At 53.0% G+C, this 26,529-nt stretch overlaps 1 protein-coding gene and 1 long non-coding RNA gene across 3 annotated transcripts in view; one reads left to right on the top strand and one right to left on the bottom strand.

Moving 5' to 3' along the window:
• Window positions 1–1,176: 1,176 nt before the first annotated feature.
• The window catches only part of LOC105478588 (protein kinase D2), a 44,737-nt gene continuing 19,384 nt past the window's right edge, over window positions 1,177–26,529 (top strand). Inside the window, exons 1-11 of one of the 2 annotated variants that reach the window (XM_011736046.2) lie at window positions 1,177–1,471; window positions 1,753–2,157; window positions 4,279–4,417; window positions 7,198–7,329; window positions 13,630–13,784; window positions 13,888–14,110; window positions 17,501–17,578; window positions 17,661–17,814; window positions 21,336–21,453; window positions 21,955–22,032; window positions 25,081–25,339. In XM_011736046.2, coding sequence (XP_011734348.1) covers window positions 1,918–2,157; window positions 4,279–4,417; window positions 7,198–7,329; window positions 13,630–13,784; window positions 13,888–14,110; window positions 17,501–17,578; window positions 17,661–17,814; window positions 21,336–21,453; window positions 21,955–22,032; window positions 25,081–25,339 — 1,576 coding nt within the window. In that variant the 5' untranslated portion in view covers window positions 1,177–1,471; window positions 1,753–1,917. Of the gene's footprint in view, window positions 2,158–4,278; window positions 4,418–7,197; window positions 7,330–13,629; window positions 13,785–13,887; window positions 14,111–17,500; window positions 17,579–17,660; window positions 17,815–21,335; window positions 21,454–21,954; window positions 22,033–25,080; window positions 25,340–26,529 lie in introns of both variants that reach the window. The other variant, XM_011736045.3, reaches the window with a different exon arrangement.
• On the bottom strand, window positions 9,499–25,195 carry LOC139360376 (uncharacterized). Its single transcript, XR_011617714.1, has 4 exons — window positions 25,057–25,195; window positions 20,336–20,475; window positions 11,543–11,669; window positions 9,499–9,628 (listed from the first exon to the last, which is right to left on the bottom strand). It is a non-coding gene; the product is annotated as an uncharacterized lncRNA (long non-coding RNA).

Raw genomic sequence — 26,529 nt, 5'->3', positions numbered from 1 at the left:
CTCAAGCAACTTCACTCTGGGATCTTGGGCAAGATCTCTGAGGCTTCAGCTTACTCTGTGTAAACACAGCTTACTCTGTGTAAACTACATGGTAGCCACTATTTGATGATTAGCTGGGGAGAAGAGATCAAGCCTGACCCCTGTAGCGGCTGGAGTTTTACGGCAGGGTCCATCCAGCACCCAGTAGGTCCTCACAGATACTTGCTGGGTGACTAAATGGACGTGCCCACCCATCAAAGCCTGAGTGCTGGAGGTGGCCACCCTTTTCCGCATATTAGAGACAACCACCGCTTCTACTGAACTGCTGCGTTTCCAGGCACCTGTATACAATCGCATCGGTTCCCACCATCCCATGTGGGGTAAGTCCTATTACAGTCCCAACAGATGGAGGGACTGAAGTTCACAGAGAAGCCACTCACCTAAAGTCACATGGAGAGAAAGACACGCACACGTACTCCACATCCCCAGGAGACTCACTCTGCATCTATGAAGTGGTATGGGTGTGCTGTCCTCCCTCCTGGCAGCCCCGCATCGTCCTAAGGCGGGGTTGGGGTGGGGGGGGATGGACCCTCCCCACCCATCCAGTTAGCGCCATGCACCTTGCCCAGCAACGCTGGAGACAGACCTAAGGCGAGCCCTTCCTACCCATCTGGAGACCTTGGTCTTTCCATGTGTTATATGGGCTGGGGCGGGGGGACGCTCTGCAGCACCCCCTTCCCTGGGCTGGGACGCGGCGGGGAGGGCTGGGGCGACGCTCGGAGAACAGAGAGGCCGAGCCAAGGGAGCGGGCCGGGACCTGACCCTGATTTCCCACCCTGTCCACTGTCATGGGCGCCGGACGCCTGCCGGAGAGGGCTCCCCTCCTTAAAGGGCCAATGGTCTCCAAGCCCGACGCCCGCGACCGGCGGTGGGTGACAGTGTTTCCCCTCCCTGTCCAGTCGAGGGAAAAGTTAACTCTCCAGGCTTGGCTGTGTTCAGGGAAGGAACTGGTCTCGCCTGCCTGCCCTCCATCTCTCACACCATCCCAGGTCCCCGACCCAGGAGGCGGAGGTCCAACCCCCAACTCAGAGGCACCAAGCCCGCCCTCCCCTTCCGCCCCCGGCCCCTGGGTAGGCTCCACCCCCTCGCTGACGTTGCCGAGGCCCGCGCCGATTGGTCGACTGCGCCGTCGCTCCGGACACTTCCTCCTGGGCCGCCGCCGCCGACTTAAACTTTGGAGGGGGAAAAAGAGCTACGGGCTCCTGGCGACCCTCCCTGCCCCCCACCCTACCCCGCCGCCGGCAACGCCCCCTTCCTCACGGCTCCCGACCGAACTTTTCTCCAACTTCTGCGATTCGTGAGATTCCCTTCTACCCACTCCGGCCCTCGGGACCCCTCTGCCCATCCCCGGGCCAGTCGGGTCCCTGCTAACCCCTTTATTTCTGGGATCCACTTGGTCTCCGACTCAGAGACTCCTGCCTCCACCCTCAAGGTGAATTCCCCCGGGCCGCCTTCTGAGTGGGATCCTCTTCTTGGAGCACTGGTTCCTGGGATTCTCTCTGTCCCCTTCTCAATCCGTCCTCTAGGGAAGGGGCCTTTGAATCGCGGGCTCTCCTGATCCCTGTGACCCTTACCTACTAGATTTCCTCTTGGGCTTCTTGGAATCTCTCAATCGCTGGGACCTCCAAACCACTACTTTTCTCCTTTCTGCTCTGCTGGGAGTCCTGGATTCCGGGCCTCTGACCCGCTACAGTGCCTTTCTCTCCTTCCCAGGACCCCGCCATCCTCAGGTCCCCTCCACCTGCCAGATCTTTTCTTGGATCCCCGCGCTCCCACCACCTGCTCACGAGATCCCGCGGATCTAGGACCCAGGGTCCCCCGGGGCCCCCCGGCCGGGTCCCGGGTGGGCGCCAGGCGGCCGGTCCCTGGCTTCCCCCCATGGCCGCCGCCCCCTCTTTTCCCGCCGGGCTCCCTGGCTCTCCCGGGCCGGGGTCTCCTCCGCCCCCCGGCGGCCTAGAGCTGCAGTCGCCGCCAGCGCTACTGCCCCAGGTCCCGGCCCCGGGCTCCGGGGTCTCCTTTCACATCCAGATCGGGCTGACCCGCGAGTTCGTGCTGTTGCCCGCCGCCTCCGAGCTGGCTCATGTGAAGCAGCTGGCCTGTTCCATCGTGGACCAGAAGGTGAGGGCGCGGGCTCCCTCGATGCAGCTCGGGGAGAGATTGAAGGAGGGGGCGCTGGCAGGGGGGTCTGGGGCCTGGTGTGCGGAAGAGGGGGGAAGGGGACCTGAGCATTGGGTGATGGAGGGATAGGGGACATTGCCCCCCTCCATTGCCCCTCTCCCCACCATCCCTTTGAGAGAGGACTGGGCAGGGGTGGGGTGCCCCAGAGGCCTCCCCAAATTTCATGTCCCTGCATGTTGTTGTTTTCTGCAGCAAACAGGGAGGAAGCGGGGGGCAGCCAGGTGTAGAGAGGGGAGGAAGGAGCAGCAGATGTCGGGGGACCTCCACATCCAGGCCCATCCTGGGCCTCCCATTTGGTGGAAACAGGAGAAATTGAACCCGGGCTGGCCATGGTGATCCGGTGACATGTGTGGGTGCAGGTGCTTGAGTTAGCTGCCAGGGGCAAGTGAGGTCTTAGAGCCCAATTGTGCCTTGCCCTAAGCCTGAGATATGTGTGGAGGGGCAGGCACCCCTAGAGACCCTGGGGACCCTATTCCCTTTCCTAGTCACAGTCCTCTTAGCCACTCTTAATTGTGGACACCAGGGTCCCCAGGGTGGGCAGCTGGGTGTTATGGCAAGAGGAAACCAGGTGGAACTCCACGTCTAAATCGTAAAATGTTAAAAGAACAGTGGGCTTCTGTGTTGGAGTACTGGACTGTAGAAATGTTAGAATATTAGAATCATAAATTGTTGGACTATGCATCCTAGGCAATTAAATTGCCCCCATGTTAGTGTTCAAAATATTAGAATTCTAGGTTTGTGAAATAGTAAAACATTCAAATGTTGGAATATGAGATTCCTAGATTGTTGAATCCTAGAAAGTTAAAATGTTAGAATTTTGGAATGCTGATGGATGAGGTCCTTGAATGCTAAAGAATCCAAACACCACAGTCCTAGCTTGTCAGACTCCTAGAATATTAAAATATTAGATTACCACTTATTTAGGTTATTGAAATCCTAAAATGTGTAGTGATACCAGGTTGGAATCTAGAATGTATAATTCTATAATGTGAGCATGTTGGAGTCCCAAAATATCCAAATTCCAGAATCTTTTCAGACTCCTGGAAATGAATCCTTTGGGCGTCAGAGAAACGTGGGGAACTGGGCCAGCTCCCCCATTCTACAGACAAGGAAACTTAAGCTTGGAGAAAAACTTCCCAAGGGGTCAGGGCCAAGACAGTCCTGGTCTTCTGTGGGCTCTCTCTTAGCAGTGAGAACTGATAGGGTTTTGCCCACCAAATGCCCAAATCCAGCAGGTCCAGCTCCCCACCCCAACTCAGCCCACTTCATGGGAAGCTGATGCAGTGGGGGTACAGGGGCAGACTGTCCCTTGGGTGAACTTCTTTGTCCAGTGCTCAAGTCCCCAGCCTGCCCCGCTCAGGCTTCACCCCAGTTTTATTTTTCTGCCAGGTCCAGGTGTGTTAGGGCCCCGTACCTTCCTTCCCGAGGCCCCACCCGGGCAGTTTCACTTTCTGTTCTACCCGGTTTCATTTCCTGCCCCCAGACCCCCCAAGCTGAGGACCCAGACACCTGGGTCCTTTGAGCATCGGGTAGGAGGCGCCCCCCTTATCTCCAGCCCCCTCGAGTCCTAGAGCCCCGCCCCCCCACTTTCCCAGGAGCCCCGAAAAGTCCGCCTTCCAGCTCGCCCCACCCCAGTGCTGGGCCTCGAGCCAGGTAACTGGGACAACAATAGACAGATCCAGGAAGGAAGCTGGGGGGCGGGTGTGTGAGCCTGGGGAGGGGGCACAGGGGAGGGGGTGTTCATTCAGCATCCCCTCCCACCTCCGCCAGGTTCCGGAAAATTCGAGGTGTCCACGCTCCCGGAGCCACTCTCCCTCCCACCCCAGCTCCCCCTTCCAGCCACCAAACCCACGCCGGCGCCCCCTCCCCGCACACTTGGGGCGCTGGCATCCTGCCCGGCTCGCGCTGGGGTTGGGAGGGGGCAGGCAGGAAGCGAGGGCCTGCGGGGTCTCTGCGTTTCCGGGGGAAACAGCCGGCCCTGCCCTGGGAGGGTCACAGTCCGCCCGCTGCTGAAAGCGGCTCTGAGCTTTTCCGTCGCCACATCCCTCTCCCGCCCCTCAGTTCCCTGAGTGTGGCTTCTACGGCCTTTACGACAAGATCCTGCTTTTCAAACATGACCCCACGTCGGCCAACCTCCTGCAGCTGGTGCGCTCGGCCGGAGACATCCAGGAGGGCGACCTGGTGGAGGTGGTGCTGTCGGGTGAGAGGTGGTGGCCGGCCTGGGGGCGGGGCCTTGGGCGGGGCATCTGGGGGAGGAGAGGGTAGCGGGAGTTGGAAGTCAGGAGAGGCCGGGCGGGTGCAGTGGCTCACGTCTGTGATCCCAGCACTTTGGGAGGCTGAGCTGGAGCTGGGGGGATCGCTTGAACCCAGGAGTTCGAGATCAGCCTGGGCAACATAGTGAGACTCCATCTCTCCTCATCTCTCTCCCTCTAAAAAAAAACAAAGGGAGAGCTGGGGGCTTTGGGAAGATGGTTACAGAGTGGGGCCACGAAGGGGCTTTTTAGGGGCTGGTCTAAACTTTCATTTATGGATTAGGATGCTAGTGACACGGTTTGTACAGTTTGAAAATTCATTGAGCTGTGCACTTTCCTGAACATATGTTATACTTATTTATTTATAAGACTAGTCAATGCAGTAGTGAGAAGGGGAGAAGTAGTGAAAAGAGAAGAAGAAGGAGTTCGATCTGTAACTGACTGTGCTATACTTTAATATAAAGGTAAAAAATGGGCCAGTTGCAATGGCTAACACCTGTAATCCCAGCAGTTTGGGAGGCTGAGGTGGGAAGATCGCTGGCTGGAGCCCAGGAGTTTGAGACCAGCCTGGGCAACATAAGGAGACCCCGTCTCTAAAAAAAAAAAAAGAAAGTTAGCCGGGCAAGGTTGCACACGTCTATAGTCCCAGCTACTTGGGAGGCTGAGGTGGGAGGATTTCTTGAGCCTAGGAGTTTGAGGCTGCAGTTAGCTACGATCATGCCACTGCATTCCAGCCTGGGCAACAGAGAGAGAACCTGTCTCTAAAAAAGAAAAAAAGTAGAAAAAGAAAAAAAAAGTTATGATGTCCATGGCTCCTCCCACGAAAATGCTAAATTAAATCAGAATCCCTGCAAAGTGAGACAGGATCTGCCCATCAGTAGTTTTAAAAGCCCCCCCCCTCCACCCAGGTGATTTTCTCAGACACAGCCAGAAGCCAGTTCACTCACTCACTATTCCAGTCGTATAGATGAGCATGCTCTCAGCACCTTGGACCAGTCTATGGCCCTTGGTCCCTCTTGAGGGTGGGGGGCAGCTGCCTTTCATGGCTGTCCTCCCTGCTGCTCCTGCATACTGCAGTGCTCAGTGAAACCGGCTCAATGAATGAATGACAGAAGTCTGGATTTACACCTTTAGTGACCTCGTTCAGGCTTTAAGTACTCTTTCATATCATAAGCTGGCCTCACTTGAATTTTTATCTTCATCCTTGTCTCTCCCCTAAACCTGAGTTTTATTTTGTTTTTGTTATTTTTATTTATTTTTTGTTTTTTTAAAGATGAAATCTCCCTCTCTCACCCAGGCTGGAGTGCAGTGGCACAAACTCAGCTTGCTGCGACCTCTGCCTCCTGGGTTCAAGCGATTCTCCTGCCTCAGACTCCCAAGTAGCTGGGATTACAGGCACCTGCTACCACACGTGGCTAATTTTTGTATTTTCAGTAGGGATGGGATTTCACCTTGTTGGCCAGGCTGGTCTCAAACTCCTGATCTCAAGTGATCTGCCCACCTTGGCCTCCCAAAGTGCTGGGATTACAGGTGTGAGCCACCGCTCCCGGCCTGGTATTTTGTTTTGAGGTAGGGTCTTGCTCTGTCACCCAGGCTGGAATGCAGTGGCATGATGACCACTCACTGCAACCTCTACCTCCCAGACTGAAGCAATCGTCCCGCCTCAGCCTCCCGAGGTGGCTGGACTACAGGCATTACAGTCATGCACCACCACACTGGGCTTTTCTTTTTTTTTTAAGACAGAGTCTTGCTCTGTCGCCCAGGCTGGAGTGCAGTGGCATGATCTTGACTCACTGCAACCTCTGCCTCCCAGGTTAAGCGATTCTCCTGCCTCAGCCTCCTGAGTAGCTGGGATTACAGGCTCGGCTAATTTTTGTATTTTTAGTAGAGATGGGGTTTCATCATATTGTTCAGGCTGGTCTCGAACTCCTGACCTGTAGTGATCCGCCCAGCTGGGCCTCCCAAAGTGCCGGGATTACAGATGTGAGCCACCACACACAGCCTATCCATGTTTTTTTGTTGGTGGTGGTATTTTTAATTAAAAAAATTTTAATTTGGTAAAATATACATAAAATAAAAATTACTATTTTAGACCGGGTGCGGTGGCTCACGCCTGCGAGGCGGGCAGATCACCTGAGGTCGGGAGTTTGAGACCATCCTGGCCAACATGGTGAAACTCCGTCTCTACTAAAAATACAAAAATTAGCCGGGCGTGGTGGCGCATGCCTGTAATCCCAGCTACTTGGGAGGCTGAGGCAGGAGAATTGCTTGAACCGGGCGGCGGATGTTTTGGTGAGCCGAGATCGCGCTACTGTACTCCAGCCTGGGTGACAGAGCGAAACTCTGTCTCAAACAAACAAACAAAAACAAAAAACCCCACATTTTAAAGCACCTTTAAGCGTACAGTTCAGTAATTTGAAGTTCATGCACACTGTTGTGCAGCCAGTCTCCAGAACTGTTGTCATCTTGCAAAACTGAAGCTCCCTGCCCATTAAAAACTCCCCAATTCCCGATCTGTCCCTGCCCGGGGCATAGGGATATATGTGTTTTGTTCAGGGGTGGCGCTGGGATTTGAAGCCAGGCAGAATGTAGTATGAGAGCAAATGAATGAAGGAAGGAAAGATCAAACCTTGCGGCTGGGAGGACTGTGAGAAATCAGGGAACGTGGGGTCTGGAAAAGCTTCGGCCTATCCCGCCTCAAGCATCCACCCTTATTTTCCGCCTACAGCCTCAGCCACCTTCGAGGACTTCCAGATCCGCCCGCACGCCCTCACTGTGCACTCCTACCGGGCACCTGCCTTCTGTGATCACTGCGGGGAGATGCTCTTCGGCCTAGTGCGCCAGGGCCTCAAGTGCGATGGTGAGAGCCAAGGGGTTGGGGGTGGGGCCTGGGGCGGGGCTCTGCACCGGGGGCGGAGCCGAATGGTCCTGGCGCGGGGACCGCGTGGGGAGGAGAAGCGGGGCTCAGAGCTGGGGGCGCAGCCTAGGAAGTAATAATGGCAAGAAGGATGGGCCCAGAAGCAGAGCTTGGGGAAGGAGGGGTGGGGCTGGGCTGGGGCTCAAGTCTAGGGGGGGAGCCTAGGAGGTGGAGCTGAGAGGGACAAGTAGGGGCCTAAGAACAGAGCCCAGGGGAGCAGAAGGGTGACTGGGGAAGAGGGTGGGGCCTGTATCAGTTAGGGATCAAGCAGAGAAACAGATCCAGTAGGAGATATATATTAAGATATTTATATGCAAGGAATCAGCTTACAGAATTGTGTGTGGTAGCTAGGCAACTCAAATCCAACTGGGCACAGTGGGGCAGGCCAGTAATCCCAGCACTTTGGGAGGCCAAGGTGGGTGGATCACCTGAGGCCAGGAGTTCAAGACCAGCCTGGGCAACATAGCAAGACTCTGCCTGTACAAGAAATAATTAACCAAGCATGGTGACAGACACCTGTGGTCCCAGCCACTTGGGAGGCTGAGGCAGGAGGATCACTTGAGCCTGGGAGCTCGAGGCTGTAGTGAGCCCTGATTGCACCACTGCACACCAGCCTGGGTGACAGAGTGAGACCCTGGTGCAAAAAAAGGAAAAAGACCGGGTACAGTGGCTCATACCTGTAATCCCAGCACTTTGGGAGGCCGAGGAGGATGGATCACAAGGTCAGGAGATCGAAACCATCCTGGCTAACATGGTGAAACTCCATCTCTACTAAAAATACAAAAAACTAACCGGGCGTGGTGGCGGGCTCCTGTAGTCCCAACTACTCCGGAGGCTGAGGCAGGAGAATTGCTTGAACCCGAGAGGCGGAGGTTGCAGTGAGCCGAGATCGTGCCACTGCACTCCAGCCTGGTGACAGAGCAAGACTCTGTCTGAAAACAAAAACAAAAACAAAAAAACAAAAAAAGAAACAAAAAATTCATCCTATCAAGAAGGGCAGGCGGGAACTCTCAGGCACAAGGCGAAGCTGATGTCCACAGGTGGAATTTCTTCATCCGAGAAGTCTCTGATCTGCTTTTTAAAACATTCAGCTGATTGAATCAGACCTACCTAGAACAAGCAGGATTACCTCTCCCACTTACAGTCAACTGATTATGGATTTTCATCACATCCAGAAAATACCTCCACTGGGCTGGGCGCAGTGGCTCACAGCTGTAATCCCAGCGCTTGGGGAGGCCGAGGCGGGTGGATCACCTGAGGTCAGGAGTTCGAGACCAGCCTGGCCAACATGGTGAAACCCCGTCTCTACTAAAAATACAAAAAATTACCCGGCGTGGTGGTGGACGCCTGTAATTCCAGCTACTTGAGAGGCTGAGTCAGGAGAATCTCTTGAACCCAGGAGGCAGAGGTTGCAGTGAGCCGAGATCGCACCATCACAGCGTGGGCAACAAGAGTGAAATTCTCTCAAAGAAAAAAAAAAAAAAAGGAAAAGAAAATACCTCCATGGGGCTTTCTCTTCCCAGTTCTTCCTGGAGTCGGGGAAAAGCTGGGTTGAGAGGGTGAACAGAAAAAACAAACCTTGGCTGGGCACGGTGGCTCACACCTATAAACCCAGCACTTTGGAGGCTAAGGCGGGCAGATCATGAGGTCAAGAGATCAAGACCATCCTGGCCAACATGGTGAAACCCCATCTTTACTAAAAATACAAAAATTAGCAGATGGGGTGGCATGTGCCTGTAGTCCCAGCTACTTGGGAGGCTGAGGTAGGAGAATCACTTGAATCCAGGAGACAGAGGTTGCAGTGGGCCAAGATCTTGCCACTGCACTCCAGCCTGGCAATAGAGCGAGACTCTGACTCAAAAACAAACAAACAAAAACCTTCATGGCAACATCTAGATTAGTGTCTGAATAACTGTGAATCTCGCCTAGCCAAGCTGACACATAAACATGACCACCAGGGTCCACCTCTTATCAACGTGGCACCTGTCTTAGTTTGTCAGGGTTGCCATAACAAAATACCACCCTGTGTGGCTTAAGTCCAGGAGTTTGAGACCAGCATGGGCAACACGGTGAAACCCTGTCTCTAAAAAATACAACAAATTGGCCAGGCATGGTGGTGCATACCTCTAGTCCTAGCTACTCAAGAGGCTGAGGTGGGAGGATCAGCTGGGCCCAGGAGGTTGAGGCTGCGGTGAGCCGTGTTCACGCCACTGCACTCCAGCCTGGGTGATGGAACACGATTCTGTCTCAGAAAAAAAAAAAAAAAAAAAAAAGGGTCACCCAGTCCCGTTGGATTACAGCCATACTCTTTCAGCCTCCATTAACCTTAATTACCTCCATAAAGGCACCATCTCCAAATATAGCTGCATTGGAGGTTAGGGTTTCAACATATGAATTTTGGGGGAGACATGGACATTTAATCCATAACAGGAGCCATACATATCTCCTTAAATCATAGTTTAAAAACATAGTGTTTTGTTTTGTTTTTTCTTTTGAGACAGTGTCTCACTCTGTCACCCAAGCTGGAGTGCAGTGGTGGGATCTCAGCTCACCACAACCTCCGCTTCCCAGGCTCAAGTGATTCTCCTGCCTCAGCCTCCTGAGTAGCTGGGATTACAGGTACGCACCACTACTGCTTGGCTAATTTTTGTATTTCTAGTAGAGACAGGTTTCACCACGTTGGCCAGGCTGGTCTTGAACTCCTGACCTCAAATGATCCACCTGCCTCGCCCTCCCAAAGTGCTGGGATTACAGGTGTGAGCCACTGCACCTGGCCAAAACATACAGTTCTTTTTTTTTTTTTTTTTTTTTTTTTTTTTTGAGACGGAGTCTCGCTCTGTCACCCAGGCTGGAGTGCAGTGGCCAGATCTCAGCTCACTGCAAGCTCCGCCTCCTGGGTTCCCGCCATTCTCCTGCCTCAGCCTCCCGAGTAGCTGGGACTACAGGCGCCCGCCACCACGCCCAGCTAGTTTTTTGTGTTTTTAGTAGAGACGGGGTTTCGCCGTGTTAGCCAGGATGGTCTCGATCTCCTGACCTTGTGATCCGCCTGTCTCGGCCTCCCAAAGTGCTGGGATTACAGGCTTGAGCCACCGCGCCCGGCCAACATACAGTTCTTTAAGCCAAGATATCTCAAGGTTCAGCCCAAGTGTCAAGATCTATAGGTCCTCTGTCCCTGTTATTCATGCTTCTGAGAATGTTGAAATCAGGGCTCTGCCTACAGATGAAGGCCATGTACCTGCATTCGCTATGAGGACAGATGACAGGTGAGGACCATCCATTCTGTGATGAGACCCTGTGGCTCCATTTTTTTTTTTGAGACAGAGTCTTGCTCCGTCACCCAGGATGGAGTTCAGCAGCGTGGCCTTGGCTCACTGCAATCTCTGCCTCCCGGGTTCAAGCAATTCTCCTGCCTCGGCCTCCCAAATAGCTGGGATTACAGGTGCACGCCACCACTCCTGGCTAATTTTTGTATTTTTAGTAGAGGCGGGATTTCACCATGTTGGCCAGGCTGGTCTCAAGTATTCCACTCACCTCAGCCTCCCAGAGGCATGAACCACTGCGCTGGGCCCCATGTGCCTCCATTTTTATACAATGTGCCCTGAGATTAGAGGCATGTTTTTGGATGTTCCATTGGGTATTAGGTCTGAGACAGTATCTGTAGCTCCATGGGTACCACGCTTGTACAGAAATCCAGATTCTGGGCTGGGTGCGGTGGCTCACGCCTGTAATCCCAGCACTTTGGGAGGCCGAGGTGGGCAGATCTTGAGGTCAGGAGTTAGAGACCAGCCTGGCCAACATGGTGAAACCCTGTCTCTACTAAAAATACAAAAATTAGCTGGGTATGGTGGCAGGCGCCTGTAATCCCAGCTACTCGGGAGGCTGAGGCAGGAGAATCATTTGAACCTGGGAGGCAGAGGTTGCAGTGAGCTGAGATCATACATTGCACTCCAGCCTGGGCGACAGGGTGAGACTCCGTCTCAAAAAAAAAAACAAAAACAAAAAAACAAAAAAACAAAAAAAAAAATCGCTTCTCCAGCATCCTGTGTTCCAGATCATCATGCAGTCCTAAATATATTTGTATTATTTAAGGACTCTAGGCCTGCAGAAACTGACTCTGCATTCAAAGCTCTTGTAAATATTGCCATCGTCCACACACCATATCCAACTCTTGAGGTCTCAGCATATGCAGTCTTCGTCATGGTACAGCCCTGGTGTCATCAAGTCCTAATGGGTTCTCAGCACGGACCTCAGTGACCCAGCATCACAGATGATGGTCCCAGTTCCTGTGGTGGCAAGAGAACCCCAAATGACTCCATTCCGACAGGAGTTTAACTCTATCCTGAGACTCATTCTGGGAGTTATAGATAAGATTCTGAAATTCTGGAAAGCATATGAATGATTCAAGGCCAACACTGGGAAATGGTTCCCGTATGCAGACCATTTGCCCTGCTGAAGCTCTTCTTGCAGGGCCAACACCGTTCTCCAAGCTTGCCTCTGCGATTACAACGTGCAGCCAAGACAGTGCCTACAATGAGGAGGTGTGGAACTGGAAAGCCTGGAGCAGGCGGCTCCCAGAAGGCCTCCCAAAGGCTGGAGGAACATTCTTCACTCCAGAATAGAAAGCGATCCTGGAATCGTTTGGAATCACTGGAGATGTATTAGAGCGCGCATACACGTTTCCGGTGGGGAACGGGGACTTGAGCTGATTTCTCCAAGGATGAGGATTTTAAAAGATAAAATAGGCAGGGCACAGTGGCTCACACCTGTAATCCCAACGCTTTGGGAGGCTGAGGTGGGAGGATCACTTGAGCCCAGGAGTTCAAGACCAGCCTGGGCAACATAGCGAGACCCCATCTGTACAAAAAAAAAAAAATTATCTGGGCACGGTATCGTACGTCTGTGGTGCCAGCTACGCAGGAGGCTGAGGCAGGAGGATTGCTTGAGCCCAGGAGTTGAAGGCTGCAGGGAGCTATTATTGTGCCATTGTGCTCCAGCCTGGGGTACATGGAGATCCTGTCTCTACAAAATAAAATAAAGACAATAACAAGTCATACTTCTGCCTAGTATGGTACAATGAACCTGAGTACAACTGATAACTCTTCTTTTTGAGACTGAGTCTCACTCTATTGCCCAGGCTGGAGTGCAGTGGCATAATCTCAGCTCACTACAACCTCCGCCTCCTGGGTTCAAGTGATTCTCCTGCCTCAGCCTCCGGAGTAGCTGGGATTATAGGTGTGAGCCACCACACCCGGCTAAGTTTTGTATTTTTAGTAGAGATGGGGTTTTGCCATGTTGGCCAGTGTGGTCTCGAACTCCTGACCTCAAGTGATCCGCCTGCCTTGGCCTCCCAAAGTGCTGGGATTACAGGCGCGAGCCACCATGCCTGGTCCGCACTACTAAGATTTAATCACACTACTTAGGGATTGCCTGGATTCCAGGTCTACAGAAAAGAGAAAGTGGGGTATGGGGGGTGAGCAGACCTGTAGGGAGTGATAGTGACCTTAGGGGTGGGGGTGAGGAGAGGCATTTTCTCTGGGAAACTTGGGGCTGGGGAAAGAAGGGGAACCAAAGGGGCCTCAGAAAAAGGAAGGTCAGGGCTAGAAGGGGGAACAGGTGTCTCTAGGGAGTTGGACAGGAGTTTTGGGGAGGACTAAAAGGAGGTGCTTACCATAGAGGATTGGGGCTGGGTCAGAGCTTTGGAGGGGACTTTTGAGGCATCCCTTGTTGCAGTGGGGAAAGGTGGGGTGCGAGGCGTGTTCAGGCCCTGCGGGACAGACGGGGTGATGTTGGGGCTACAAGCTGGAACTAGGGGCGGAGCTTTGGAGGGAAGCTTTGAGGTATCCGTTGTTGGAGTGGGAAAATTTTGGATGTGGGGTGTGTTCAAGGTCTGGGGGACAGATGGGGTGATGGCAGGGCTACAAGCTGAAACTAGGGATGGAGCTTTGGTGGGGACCTTTGAGGTGTCCCTTGTCGGAGTGAGAAAAGGGGTGTGGGTGTGTTCAGGGTCTAGGGGATAGATGGAGTGATGGTGGGGCTACAAGCTGGAACTTGGGGCGGAGCTCTGAGGAGGGGCGGGCCTGGGGCGGGGGCTGATACACTTACGGGTAGTACCTTTTGGCGGATATCGTGCTGGGGGTGAGGGGACAGGACCAGGTGGGAGATTGGGTGGAAAGGGCAGAGTTCTCAAGAAGAGACCTAGGAGGGGCAGAGGCCATGTCTCTTACTCTCTGGCGCCCCCTGCAGGCTGCGGGCTGAACTACCACAAGCGCTGTGCCTTCAGCATCCCCAACAACTGCAGTGGGGCCCGCAAACGGCGCCTGTCATCCACGTCTCTGGCCAGCGGCCACTCGGTGCGCCTCGGCACCTCTGAGTCCCTGCCCTGCACGGCTGATGAGCTGGTGAGGAGATAGGGGATGGGACGGATTGGTAGCTAGGCGGGTGACGGGGCCCAGGCATGGGGCCAGTGCACTGATGTGTCCCTTTCGTTCTTGCCGACGACAGAGCCGTAGCACCACCGAACTCCTGCCTCGCCGTCCCCCGTCATCCTCTTCCTCCTCTTCTGCCTCATCCTACACGGGCCGCCCCATTGAGTTGGACAAGATGCTGCTCTCCAAGGTCAAGGTGCCGCACACCTTCCTAATCCACAGCTATACACGGCCCACCGTTTGCCAAGCTTGCAAGAAACTCCTCAAGGGCCTCTTCCGGCAGGGCCTACAATGCAAAGGTTAGCTGGGCCCGTCGGGGAGGACAGACAGGGTCAGAGCTTCCTCCCTGTCCCAACCTGGTCTTGTAGCAGGACACAAGGATCTCAGCACAGGTATTCTGAGCCTTGGGAGCCCAGGGCCTCAGAATGGGGGAGCCCAGGGCCTCAGAAGGGGAGAGCCCTGAATCCTAGCGTTCTGGTACTTTTGGAATTCTAGAATCCTAGAACCTCAGTTTTGTGTGTGTGTGTGTGTGTGTGTGTTGTTCTTCTTTGGAGACAGAGTGTCACTCTGTCACCCAGGCTGGAGTGTAATGGCGCAATCATGGCTCACTGCAGCCTCAACCTCCTGGGTTCAAGTGATCCTCCTGCCTCAGCCTCCTGAGTAGCTAGGACTACAGGTGGTGCCACCACACCCAGCTAATTTTTAAATCATTTATAGAGATAAGGTGTCACTATATTGTCCAGGCTGGTCTTGAACTCCTGGGCTTAAGCAATCCTCCTACCTCGGCCTCCCAAAATGCTGGGATTACAGGTGTGAGCCACCATGCCCAGCTGAACCTCAGTCTTTAGAACCTTGGAATTCTAGATTCATAAAGCGTTTAGCATGGAATTCTAAAACTGTAGAACCTGAGAATTCTAGAATCAGAACCATAGCATTCAAAAATTCCGAATGATAGAATTCAGCTAAAATAACAACAGAACTTTAGATTACACATCTTAGATCTCCCAAGTTATAGATTCTCAGAACATGAGAATTTTGGAACCATGGGATTTGAAGGTAATAAAAACATAGGCACATCAAATTTGAGAGTCTTAGACATCTAGAATCGTATAAACTTGAAACCATCGTAACCTAGAATCCTGGAAATTCTAGACTCCCAGAACTTTGAACGATCAAATTCTAGAATCCAGCCAGGCATGGTGGTTCATGCATGTAATCTCAGCACTTTGGGAGGCCAAGGTAGGTGGATCACTTAAGCCTAGGAGTTTAAGACCAGCCTGGGCAACATGGCGAAACCCTGTCTCTACAAAAAAAATTAAAAACTAGCCAGGCGTGGCGGCATGCATCTGTGGTCCCAGCTACTTGGGACTCTGAGGAGGGAGGATTAATTGAGCCCAGGAGGTTGAGGCTGCAGTGAGCCGTGATTGTGTCACTGCATTCCAGCCTGGGTGACAAAGCAAGAACTTGTCTCAAAAAAAGAAAAAAAAATTCTAGAACCTCAGAGGTCTAGATCCATATAAACTTAGAAACATCCAATGCAAGAATTTATTGGAACAATCAAATTCTAGAGCTAAAGAAGCATGGAAACATCAGATTCTAGAATCTTGTATGTATAGAATCCTAGAACCTTGGAATCTGCAGACTCTGGAGGCAGAGAAGCCTAGAAGTATAGAACTCTAGAAGTGCCAAATTTTAGAGTTGAGATATATAACACTCTAAAATCTTGGACATTAAAGAGTCTTAGAAGTGTCAAATCATAGATGTCTAGAGTTCTGGAAACTTGGACATCAAACTCTGAAGCCTTAGAAATACGGCATCAGGGCCGGGCGCGGTGGCTCAAGCCTGTAATCCCAGCACTTTGGGAGGCCGAGACGGGCGGATCATGAGGTCAGGAGATCGAGACCATCCTGGCTAATATGGTGAAACCCCGTCTCTACTAAAAATACAAAAAACTAGCCAGGCGAGGTGGTGGGCGCCTGTAGTCCCAGCTACTCGGGAGGCTGAGGCAGGAGAATGGCGTAAACCCGGGAGGCAGAGCTTGCAATGAGCTGAGATCCGGCCACTGCACTCCAGCCTGGGCGACAAAGCGAGACTCTGTCTCAAAAAAAAAAAAAAAAAAAAAAGAAATACGGCATCAGGCTGGGGGCAGTGGCTCACACCTGTAATCCCAGCACTTTGGGAGGCTTAGGTGGGTGGATTGCCTGAGCCGAGGAGTTCAAGACCAGCTTGTACAATATGGAAAGACCCCATTTCTACAAAAAATACAAAAAATTAGCCGGGCATGGTAGTGCGTGCCTGTAGTTTCAGCTACTCAGGAGGCTGAGGTGGGAAGATTGCTTGAGCCTGGGAGGCAGAGGTTGCAGTGAGCCAAGACTGAGCCACTGTACACTCTAGTCTGGGAGAGACTAGAGACAGAGCCAGACTATTTCTCAAAAAAAAAAAAAAAAAAAAAAACAGAATCATAGAACCTTCATAAAATAGGTTTTTAGTAAACTCTAGAATCTTTGATGTATAGTGTCCCTAGAACCATGGAAACACTGAACTCTACAGCAATGGTGCAATGGTTCCCGTCCAGGGGCAGTTTCACTGCTAGGGGATGTTTCACAAGGGTTGGAGATAGTTTGGTTTGGTACACTGGGATAGTGCTACTGGCGTCCAGTAGGTAGAAGTCAGAGATGCAGCTAAACATCCTACAATGCACAGAGCAAGTGCCCTAAAACAAGGAGTTATCCTGGGCACTATGTTAGTGTCACGGGTTGAGGAACCCAGCCCTAGGGTGTTCAGAGTCTAGAGTCACAGTACATTAGAACCAATAACACACACACACACACAAGTCGGGCACGCGGTGGCTCACACCTGTAATCCCAGCACTTTAGGAGGCCAAGGTGGGTGGATCTACTGAGGTCAGGAGTTCGAAACCAGCCTGACCAACATGGCGAAACCCCATCTCTACTAAAAACACACAAAAATTAGCTAGGCTTGGTGGTGGGCACCTGTAGTCCCACGCCCAGCTAATTTTTGTATTTTTATTTTTATTTTTATTTTTTTTTTTTGAGACAGAGTCTCGCTCTGTCACCCAGGCTGGAGTGCAGTGGCCGGATTTCAGCTCACTGCAAGCTCCGCCTCCCGGGTTCACGCCATTCTCCTGCCTCAGCCTCCGGAGTAGCTGGGACTACAGGCGCCCGCCACCTCGCCCAGCTAGTTTTTTGTATTTTTTAGTAGAGACGGGGTTTCACTGGGTTAGCCAGGATGGTCTCGATCTCCTGACCTTGTGATCCGCCCATCTCGGCCTCCCAAAGTGCTGGGATTACAGGCTTGAGCCACCGCGCCCGGCCAATATTTTTAGTAGAGATGAGGTTTCACCATGTAGGGCAGGCTGGTCTCGAACTCCTGACCTCAAATTATCTGTTCTCCCCGACCTTCCAAAGTACTGAGATTACAGGTGGGAGCCACCGCACTTGGCAGTCATCGGGATTTTGAGTCTAGCCCTCCCACTTAATCAAGACCCCCCGAGAGTTGGGCAAACTGTGGCTGAAAGTGGGAAAATGACCAGGGCAGCGGCAGCCAGTGTTCTTACCCAGGCAGCAAGAGTAGACTCTTTTGAGCCTGGGGCTTAGGGTCAAGGTTCAAGCCTTCCAGGTAACCTCTCTTCCCCTTCTCACCTGTCCCCTTGTTCCCTGTCCTACCAGACTGCAAGTTTAACTGTCACAAACGCTGCGCCACCCGTGTCCCTAATGACTGCCTGGGGGAGGCCCTTATCAATGGAGGTGAGAGGCTGGGGGGATGCTGGGGAGAAAGGGGAAGGGGCAGGACTGGGTGGAGGCCCCTCTAACGCCTCCGTCCCCACAGATGTGCCGATGGAGGAGGCCACCGATTTCAGCGAGGCTGACAAGAGTGCCCTCATGGATGAGTCAGAGGACTCCGGTGTCATCCCTGGCTCCCACTCGGAGAATGCACTCCACGCCAGTGAGGAGGAGGAAGGAGAGGGAGGCAAGGCCCAGAGGTACGCACGGAACCCTCCAAGCAACCCAGGGGGAAGGACCTCCTGCACAGTGAACCTCCATATCTTTTTATCTACAGTGGGCTGACATCACCTTGTATTTGTAAATTTTCCCAGTTCCTGAGGCAAACCTTTTAAAGCACTACAGCTTTTTAAAAATAATTTTTTGTTTTGAGACAGGGTCTCGGTCTGTCACCCAGGCTGGTGCAGTGGTGCAGTCTTGACTCACTGCAGCCTCAACCACCTGGGCTCAAGCGATCCTGCTACCTTAGCCTCCCAAGTAGCTGGGACCACAAGCTCATCCACCACACCCAGCTAATTTTTGTATTTCTGCAGAGACAGGGTCTACCCTATGTTGCCCAGGCTGGTCTTGAACTCCTGACTCCTGAGCTCAAGTGATCCACCCGCCTCAGCCTCCCAAAGGGTCTTGCTTTGTTGCCCACTGGAGTGCAGTGGTGTGATTGTGACTCACTGTAACCTCAAACTCCTGGGCTCAGGTGATCCTCCTGCCTTGGCCTCCTGAGTATCTGGGACTACAGGGACGCAATGCTATCTGGCTAATTTTTTTTTTTTTCTTTTTTTAGACAAGAGTTTCACTCTTGTTGCCCAGGCTGGAGTGCAGTGACACAATTTCAGTTCAATGGAACCTCCACCTCCTGGGTTCAAGCGATTCTCCTGCCTCAGCCTCCGGAGTAGATGGGACTACAGGCACCCACCACCATGCCTGGCTAATTTTTTTGTATTTTTAGTAGAGACGGGGTTTTGCCATGTTGGTCAGGCTGGTCTCGAACTCCTGACCTCAGGTGATCCATCTGTCTTGGCCTCCCAAAGTTGCTGGGATTACAGGCGTGAACCACCACGCCCGACGTATATTCTTCTTCTATTTTTTTTTTTTTTTTTAGGGATAGGGGTCTTGCTATGTTGCCCAGGGTGGTCTTGAACTTCTGGGCTCAAGCAATCCTCCCACCTCAGCCTCCCAAAGTGCTGGGATTACACATTTTGAAACTATATACAGAGTTCACACTTATTCAACTCTACTGGAATGTGAGCTCAGGTGCATGAGGGCAAGGATATTTGCTGCCCTCCCAGGTGCCTAGGACAGGGCTGGCGCAGATCAGGCACTTCCTATCTGGGTGTGGCATGAATGTTTCTTGAGAAAGCTGGCGCGGCACAGTTCACACAGGCGCTGGAGGCTGAGAGTCAGCCCAGATCCCAGCTCTACCACTTCACTTGCTAGGTGCTTCCCTGTGTGCCACAGTTTCCTCCTGGGGCGATGAGGTATCTACCCCACAGGGTGATAAACCTGGGGCAGGGGTAAGCGGGCACCCTCACAGGTGCACCGGAAAATATTTAATGGGCACCTGCTGTGTTCTGACTCCAAGCACGCAGCTATGAACAAAAGAGGTAAAAGTCTGCTCTTCTGGAGCTGACGGTCTCAGTGGGGAGACAGCTAATAAATGCATCCACAGCATTGGGTACTGGTGATGGTGATAAAAACAAGAGGAGATGGAGAATGGGGGACATGCTATCTTAGGGTCATTCAAGGAGACCTCGCTGAGGAAGTGGCAGTTGAAGGGAGGGGAGGGAAGGAGCCTTGTGGGGCTCTGGGGGAGAGGCTTCCAGGCAGAGGCAACAGCAGGTGCAAAGGCCCTTGGGTAGATCCACCCGTGTTCCAGGGACAGCACAGAGACCCATGTGGCTGCAGCAGGGAGGGTGAGGGGAAGAGGGTGGGACAGAAAGGGGATGGGTAAGCTGGTCACAGTAACGACAGTGTTTCCTGTGGTGCCTCCCAACCCAAGCAGCCTGAAGCCGCAGGTTCCCTTTCTCCCACGTCTTTCCTGGGAATATCTAGTAACACAATCATATGCTGTCAGAGTTGGACCTTGAGGGATTGGGGGTGGTGGGTGTGGGGAGAGGTAGCCTATTTCACAGATGGGGAAACTGAGTCTCAGGCAAAGGGATGTGGTCAAGGCCACCCGGGTCCTTTTTTTTTTGAGACTGAGTCTCACTTTGTCGCCCAAGCTGGAGTGCAGTGGCAGGATCCAGGCTCACTGCAACCTCTGCCTCCCAGGTTCAAGCAATTCTCCTGTCTCGCCCTCCCGACTAGCTGGGACTACAGGCGCCCGCCACCACACCCAGCTGATATTTTTAATTTTTAGTAGAGATGGGGTTTCACCATGTTAGCCAGGATCATCTCGATATGCTGACCTCGTGATCTGCCCACCTCGGCCTCCCAAAGTGCTGGGATTACAGGCGTGAGCCACTGCGCCCAAGGCCACCTGGGTTCTGATCTAGCACAGGGATCCAGAGATTGTTGGTTCCAGAGCTGAGCAAGTCAATCTCTCAAATCTCGAACTCCTGACCTCAAGTGATCCCCCCACTTCTGCCTCCCAAAGTATTGGGATTACAGGCATGAGCCACCATGCCCAGCAGGTCACTTAATCACTCTCTAGACCTTCCTTACTGTACTAACAGCATCTGCACAGATGAGGGAGGTGAGGCCCAGAGAGGTTGAATCACTTACCCAGTGTCACACAGCTGGCTCCACAATCGCTGGACTAAATACCAATTAGCATTTACTGGAGGTCCTCTGTATGCCAGGCACTTTACTAAGCTCCGTAGAAAGGTTTCCACTCCTCATAGCATCCCGTTTGGGTGGAGAAACTGAGGCACAAAGAGGTTAGTTAATTTGCTAGGCAGCCTGACTTCAGAAAGGCCTATTACAGAAGCCCTCTGAAGAATCTCCTTCTGGGCCAGCGTGGTGGCTCGCACCTGTAAGCACTTTAGGAGGCCGAGGCAGGTGGATCTTTTCAGGCCAGGAGTTCGAGACCAGCCTGGCCAACATGGCGAAACCTCATCACTACTAAAAATACAAAAATTAGCCAGGAGTGGTGGCGCGCATGTAATGGTCACCGTGATTGTCCCAGCCACTCAGGAGGCTGAGGCACGAGAATCGCTTGAACCCAAGAGGCAGAGGTTACAGTGAGCTGAGATCGCACCACTGCATTCCAGCCTGGGTGACAGAGCGAGACTCTTAAAAACAAACAAAAGGCCAGGCGCGGTGGCTCAAGCCTGTAATCCCAGCACTTTGGGAGGCCGAGATGGGCAGATCACGAGGTCAGGAGATCGATACCATCCTGGCTAACACGGTGAAACCCCGTCTCTACTAAAAAATACAAAAAAACTAGCTGGGCGAGGTGGCGGGCGCCTGTAGTCCCAGCTACTTGGGAGGCTGAGGCAGGAGAATGGCGTAAACCCGGGAGGCGGAGCTTGCAGTGAACTGAGATCCGGCCACTGCACTCCAGCCTGGGGGACAGAGCGAGACTCCGTCTCAAAAAAAAAAAAACAGAAAAAAAAAAAGACAACTCCCGGGTGTGTGTTGGGGGTGGGAAATTGTCAAAACAAAAACCAACCAAACAAAAACAGTCCGCAACTCCCTAGTTTCCCAGAGATGCCCCCTGCGGCCCCAAGCAGCATGGTCATTTTCTGCATGTGACTTCTCACCCCTTACTCTTCCTCCGCAGCTCCCTAGGGTACATCCCCCTAATGAGGGTGGTGCAATCAGTGCGACACACGACGCGGAAATCCAGCACCACGCTGCGGGAGGGTTGGGTGGTTCATTACAGCAACAAGGACACGCTGGTGAGTGGCCGGGGCGGGGCCAGGTGCGGGGCGTGAAGGTTGGAAGAGGGGCGGCTCAGCTTGAGCAGGCGGGGCTAGGTGGGTGGGGCTGAAGCTAGGCGCGGGCGGGCCAGTAGTGGGCTGGGCCATGCTGGAGGCGGGGCTTGAATTAGAAGCGTGGGTTATAAGGGTGGGACTAGGGGCAAGAGTTAGGGAAGACACGGGGCTAAGAGCAAGGTTATGGGCGGGGCTAGAGTTAGGGGAGGAGCTTGGCTGGAGGAAGAGGGCTAAGTGGAGGTGAGTCTGGGGTTAGGGCGTGGGGGCTGGGCTAGGGTTAAGGCTAGGAGCGGGGCTAGGGTTAGGGCGTGTGTGGGGGGGGGGTGGGACTACGGCGTGGGGGTAGGGGTTAGGGCGTGCACGTGGTGCTCCAGGCACCTGGAGCCCCAAGCAGCGCCACGGGACGGGACCGGGACTGGGCCGGAAAGTCTGGCGGTTCACGTGACTCTTCAAACATCTTTGCAGAGAAAGCGGCACTATTGGCGCCTGGACTGCAAGTGCATCACGCTTTTCCAGAACAACACGACCAACAGATACTATAAGGTAAGCCTCCGGGCTTCCAGCTCCCCTGGACTTCCCGCTGTGCCCACAAACTTCCCCACACCTCCTCCTACCCCCGGTTACTCCAGACAGATCCTGCAAATCACACCCTCTGCCCACCCCCAGCCTCCCTGCTTCCAGCTCATCAGCAAGAGCTGTCCATCCGATTCTGGCCCCACCACTTTCCAGCGCGGGCGGCCCGGGCAGGTTCCCTACTTCTCAGTGCCTCACGCTTCTCACCTGTAAATATGCCTCAAATGCTAATACCTCAGGGCTGGTGCTAGAATTCAAAGAGCCAATCCACTAAACCAATCGGCTTAGGGCGTGGTATATTAAGCTCCCAGTACTTCTAAGGCTGTTCTCACTATTCCTTTATTTTTTTATTATTTATTTATTTTTTGAGATGGAGTCTCACTCTGTCGCCCGGCTGGAGTGCAGTAGCGTGATCTCGGCTCACTGCAACCTCCACTTCCCGGATTCAAGCGATTCTCCTGCCTCAGCCTCCCGAGTAGCTAGGACTACAGGTGAACGCCACCTCGCCCAGCTAATTTTTGTATTTTTATTGGAGACGGGGTTTCACCATGTTGGCCAGGATGGTCTCGATCTCTTGACATCACGATCTGCCTCCCGCCTCGGCCTCCCAGAGTGCTGGGATTACAGGCGTGAGCCACGGCGCCCGGCCTCGCTATTCCTTTATAATTAATGTATTGCATTATGTGTGTGTATTCGTCACCACCGCCTGTGTCCACGCCGTGTCCCAGCCACTGTCTTCCACTCGGATGGTTGCAGCCTTCTCCTTGCAGGGTCCTTGCTTCTGACCTCAACCTCTGTCATTTCCCCCCTAGTAGCCAGGGGAGTCTTTATTAAAACCCTCAAAACCCCCCAGTGGCTCCTATTGTCTTACAGTAATAAAACCGGGACTCCTGCTGTTACCTGTCCTGGAGTGTCTTCCTTGAACTTTCCATGGCTGGTTCCTTATCATCTTCCCATTTTGCTCAGACCACACCATCTAAAATACTGTCCTTGGCCAGGCATGGGTGGCTCATGCCTGTAATCCCAGAGCTTTCAGAGGCCGAGGCGGGAGGATCACTTGAGATCACGAGTTCGAAATCAGTCTGGCCAACATGGTGAAACCCTGTCTCTACTAAAAATACAAAAATTAGCGGGGCGTGGTAGCGGGTGCCTATAACCCCAGCCACTTCGGAGGCTGAGGCAGGAGAATCGCTTGAACCTGGGAGGCAGATGCTGCAGTGAGCTGAGATTGTGCCACTGCACTCCTGCCTGGGCAACAGAGCAAGACTCCATCTCAAAAAAAAAATAAAATAAAATGCTGTCCTCACCGTCCCCCCACCCATGTGTCCATGTCATCACCTGGTTTTATGGGCTACCTAAGTCATTCATTCTTTCCTCCCTCCTTCCTCCCTCCCTCCCTCCTTCCTTTGTCCTTCCTCCCTTCTTCCTCCTTTGACACGTTTCCCACCCCATGATCCCTGCGCCTTCTGTCCCGCCTGGGTCCCCTCAGCCTCCTTCCTGGTTCTCTGTCTCCATCTCATTCTATTCCATCTGCCCTCCGCACACAAGCGGATAATGCTCAAAAGCCTTCGGTGGCTTCCTGAGGCCGTTGGACAAAGCCCAGGCTCTTCCTTGTGGCCTGCGAAGCCCTGTGTGGCCTCATTTCCTCCATTTATTATCAAACATTTATTTAGTTTTGAGACGGAGTCTCGCTCTGTCACCCAGGCTTAAGTGCAGTGTCGCATTCTTGGCTCACTGCAACATCCGCCTCCCGGGTTCAAGTGATTCTCCTGCCTTAGTCTCCTGAGTAGCCAGGATTATAGGCATGCCACCATGCCTGGCTAATTTTTGTGTTTTTAGTAGAGATGGGCTTTCACCATGTTGGTCAGGCTGGTCTCAAACTCCTGACTTCGTGATCCGCCCGCCTTGGCCTCCCAAAGTGTTGTGATTACAGTTGAGAGCCACCGCACCCGGCCCATTTATTTATTTTGAGACAGGATCTTGCTTGTCTCCCAGATGCAGTGGCATGATCATGGCTCACTGTAACCTCTGCCTCCCTGGCTCAAATAATTGTCCCACCTCCCCAGTAGCTGGGATTACAGGTGCGTACCACCACACCTGGCTAATTTTTGTATTTTTTGTAGAGATGGGGGTCTCATCATGTTGCCCTGGCTGGTCTCAAACTCCTGGGCCAGCGATCTGCCTGCCTTGGCCTCCCAAAGTGCTGGGATTACAGGCTTATGGCACCATGCCTGACTGATTTTTAAATTTTTTGTAGAGCTGGGGTCTCACTATGTGGCCCAGGCTCGTCTTGAACTCCTGGGCCATCTGCCCTCCTCGGCCTCCCAAAGTGCTGGGAGTACAGGCATGAGCCACCACGTCCAGCCGTCAAATGTTTATCAAGCTTTTACTGTGTCCAGGCACCGCCATGTGATGGGAATACAGCTTGGCTTTTGAGCACAGCCTTTCCTCAGGGCCTTTGCACATGCTGTTCCCCTACTCTTTGCCAGCTGACTTCTTCTTACCTTTCTGGTCTCTGCTTCAATATCACTTCTGCCAGTAATTAGTATTATTATTATTTTTGAGATGGAGTCTCACTCTGTCACCTAGGCAACAGTGGCGCGATCTTGGTTCGTTGTAACGTCTGCCTCCCAGGTTCAAGCAATTCTCCTGCCCCAGCCTCCTGATTAGTTGGGATTACAGGCACATACCACCACGCCTGGCTAATTTTTGTATTTTCAGTAGAGACGGGATTTTGCCATGTTGGCCAGGCTGGTCTCGAACTCCTGACCTCAAGTGATCTGCCCGCCTCGGCCTCCCAAAGTGTTAGGATTACAGGTGTGAGCCACCGCCCCTGGCCTCTGCCAGTAATTATAAAAGAACAGTGAGAACAGGCTTAGAATTACTGGGAACTTGTCTAACCACTCTGCAAACCAGGCCTATCCCCATCAACATGGATCCTGTGTATCCTTCTGGGTAAGCAGTAGAATTCCAGGGTCTGCCTGGTATCCTCACCTGTGCTGGTTCCGCATCCTGCAGGAAATTCCGCTGTCAGAAATCCTCACGGTGGAGTCCGCCCAGAACTTCAGCCTTGTGCCGCCGGGCACCAACCCACACTGCTTTGAGATCGTCACTGCCAATGCCACCTACTTTGTGGGCGAGATGCCTGGCGGGGCTCCAGGTGGGCCAAGTGGGCAGGGGGCTGAGGCCGCCCGGGGCTGGGAGACAGCCATCCGCCAGGCCCTGATGCCCGTCATCCTTCAGGACGCACCCAGCGCCCCAGGCCATGCGCCCCACAGTAAGTCCTCCCACCCTGGTCCTTGAAAGAATAGGTCTAGATGGGTGGGGCAGGATTCTGGGGAATGGAAGGGCCAAAGAGGGCCCTTGGGCAATGGTGGGGTTGAAAACATGGCTTCTGGACTCAGCAGGCCTGCGTTCAGACTCTATTAATCATGCCTGTTAATCCCAGCACTTTGGGAAGCCAAGGAAGGAGGATCACTTGAGGCCAGGAGTTCAAGACCAGCCTGGGCAACATAACGAGATTCCATCTCTACAAAAAATAAAAACAATTAGCCAGGTGTGGTGGCGCACTCCTGTAGTTCCAGGTACTTGGGAGGCTGAGGCAGGAGAATTGCTTGAGCCTGGGAGGTTGAGGGGCTGTAGTGAGTCGTGATCGCACCACTGCACTCCAGTCTGGGTGACAGAGCAAGACTCTGTCTCCAAAAAAGAAAAAACAAACAAAAAACACAAAAATCCACAACAAATCTCTGTTAAGCTCCTGGCCTGATATGTGGGCTTGGGCATGTCACTTCCCCTCCATGAGCCTTGTCCCAGGTGCTGATAAGTCCTCATGCACTTACTGAGTGCCTCCTCTACGCGGGACAGTGCTGGGGACCCAGTGATCAGGACAGCCCAAGACCTGCCCTCATGGGGCTCAGAGTCCAGTAGGGCAGAATACCTGTCTTCAGAGAGTGATAGTCCAGGGTGGGCAGGGTTGGGACAAGGGAGCCAGGGAGCTAGAGGGGCCCAGAGGGGTACCTGACCCAGTCTGGTTGTATAGGAGGGCTTCCTGGAGGAGGTGACATCTGAACTGAGACCTGGAGGCCGAGGCAGGGTGAGATGTGGGAAAGAAAATGAGATCTCATTTTAGGCAGAGGCAAAAAGTGATGAAAGAGTACCAGGTTCCCACCCTCTGGAGCTTATAATCCAGTGTGGGTTACAGACACTGATCATTAACCCATACAAGCAATGAGTGTGATACAGAACTTTTGCGACAGTGATCCAGCTTGGTTCTAGGAGTGACATTTGAGCTGACACTTGAGGATGAGGAGGATTTAGCTAAGTCTAGGATGAAAGAAAGAGTTTTCCTGGCAGGGGAAACAGCACATGCCGAGACTAGAAGGTAAAAGAGAGCTTGCTGTATTTGAGGCCCAGCAAGGAGGCCAGTGTGTCAGGAATAGCATGTGGGGGGTTGAAGTCAGAGGTAGA

This window comes from Macaca nemestrina, chromosome 20, assembly GCF_043159975.1.
Source record: "Macaca nemestrina isolate mMacNem1 chromosome 20, mMacNem.hap1, whole genome shotgun sequence".
In the NCBI taxonomy this organism is placed as follows: domain Eukaryota; kingdom Metazoa; phylum Chordata; class Mammalia; order Primates; family Cercopithecidae; genus Macaca; species Macaca nemestrina.
This window is presented reverse-complemented; position numbering and strand designations above follow the sequence as displayed.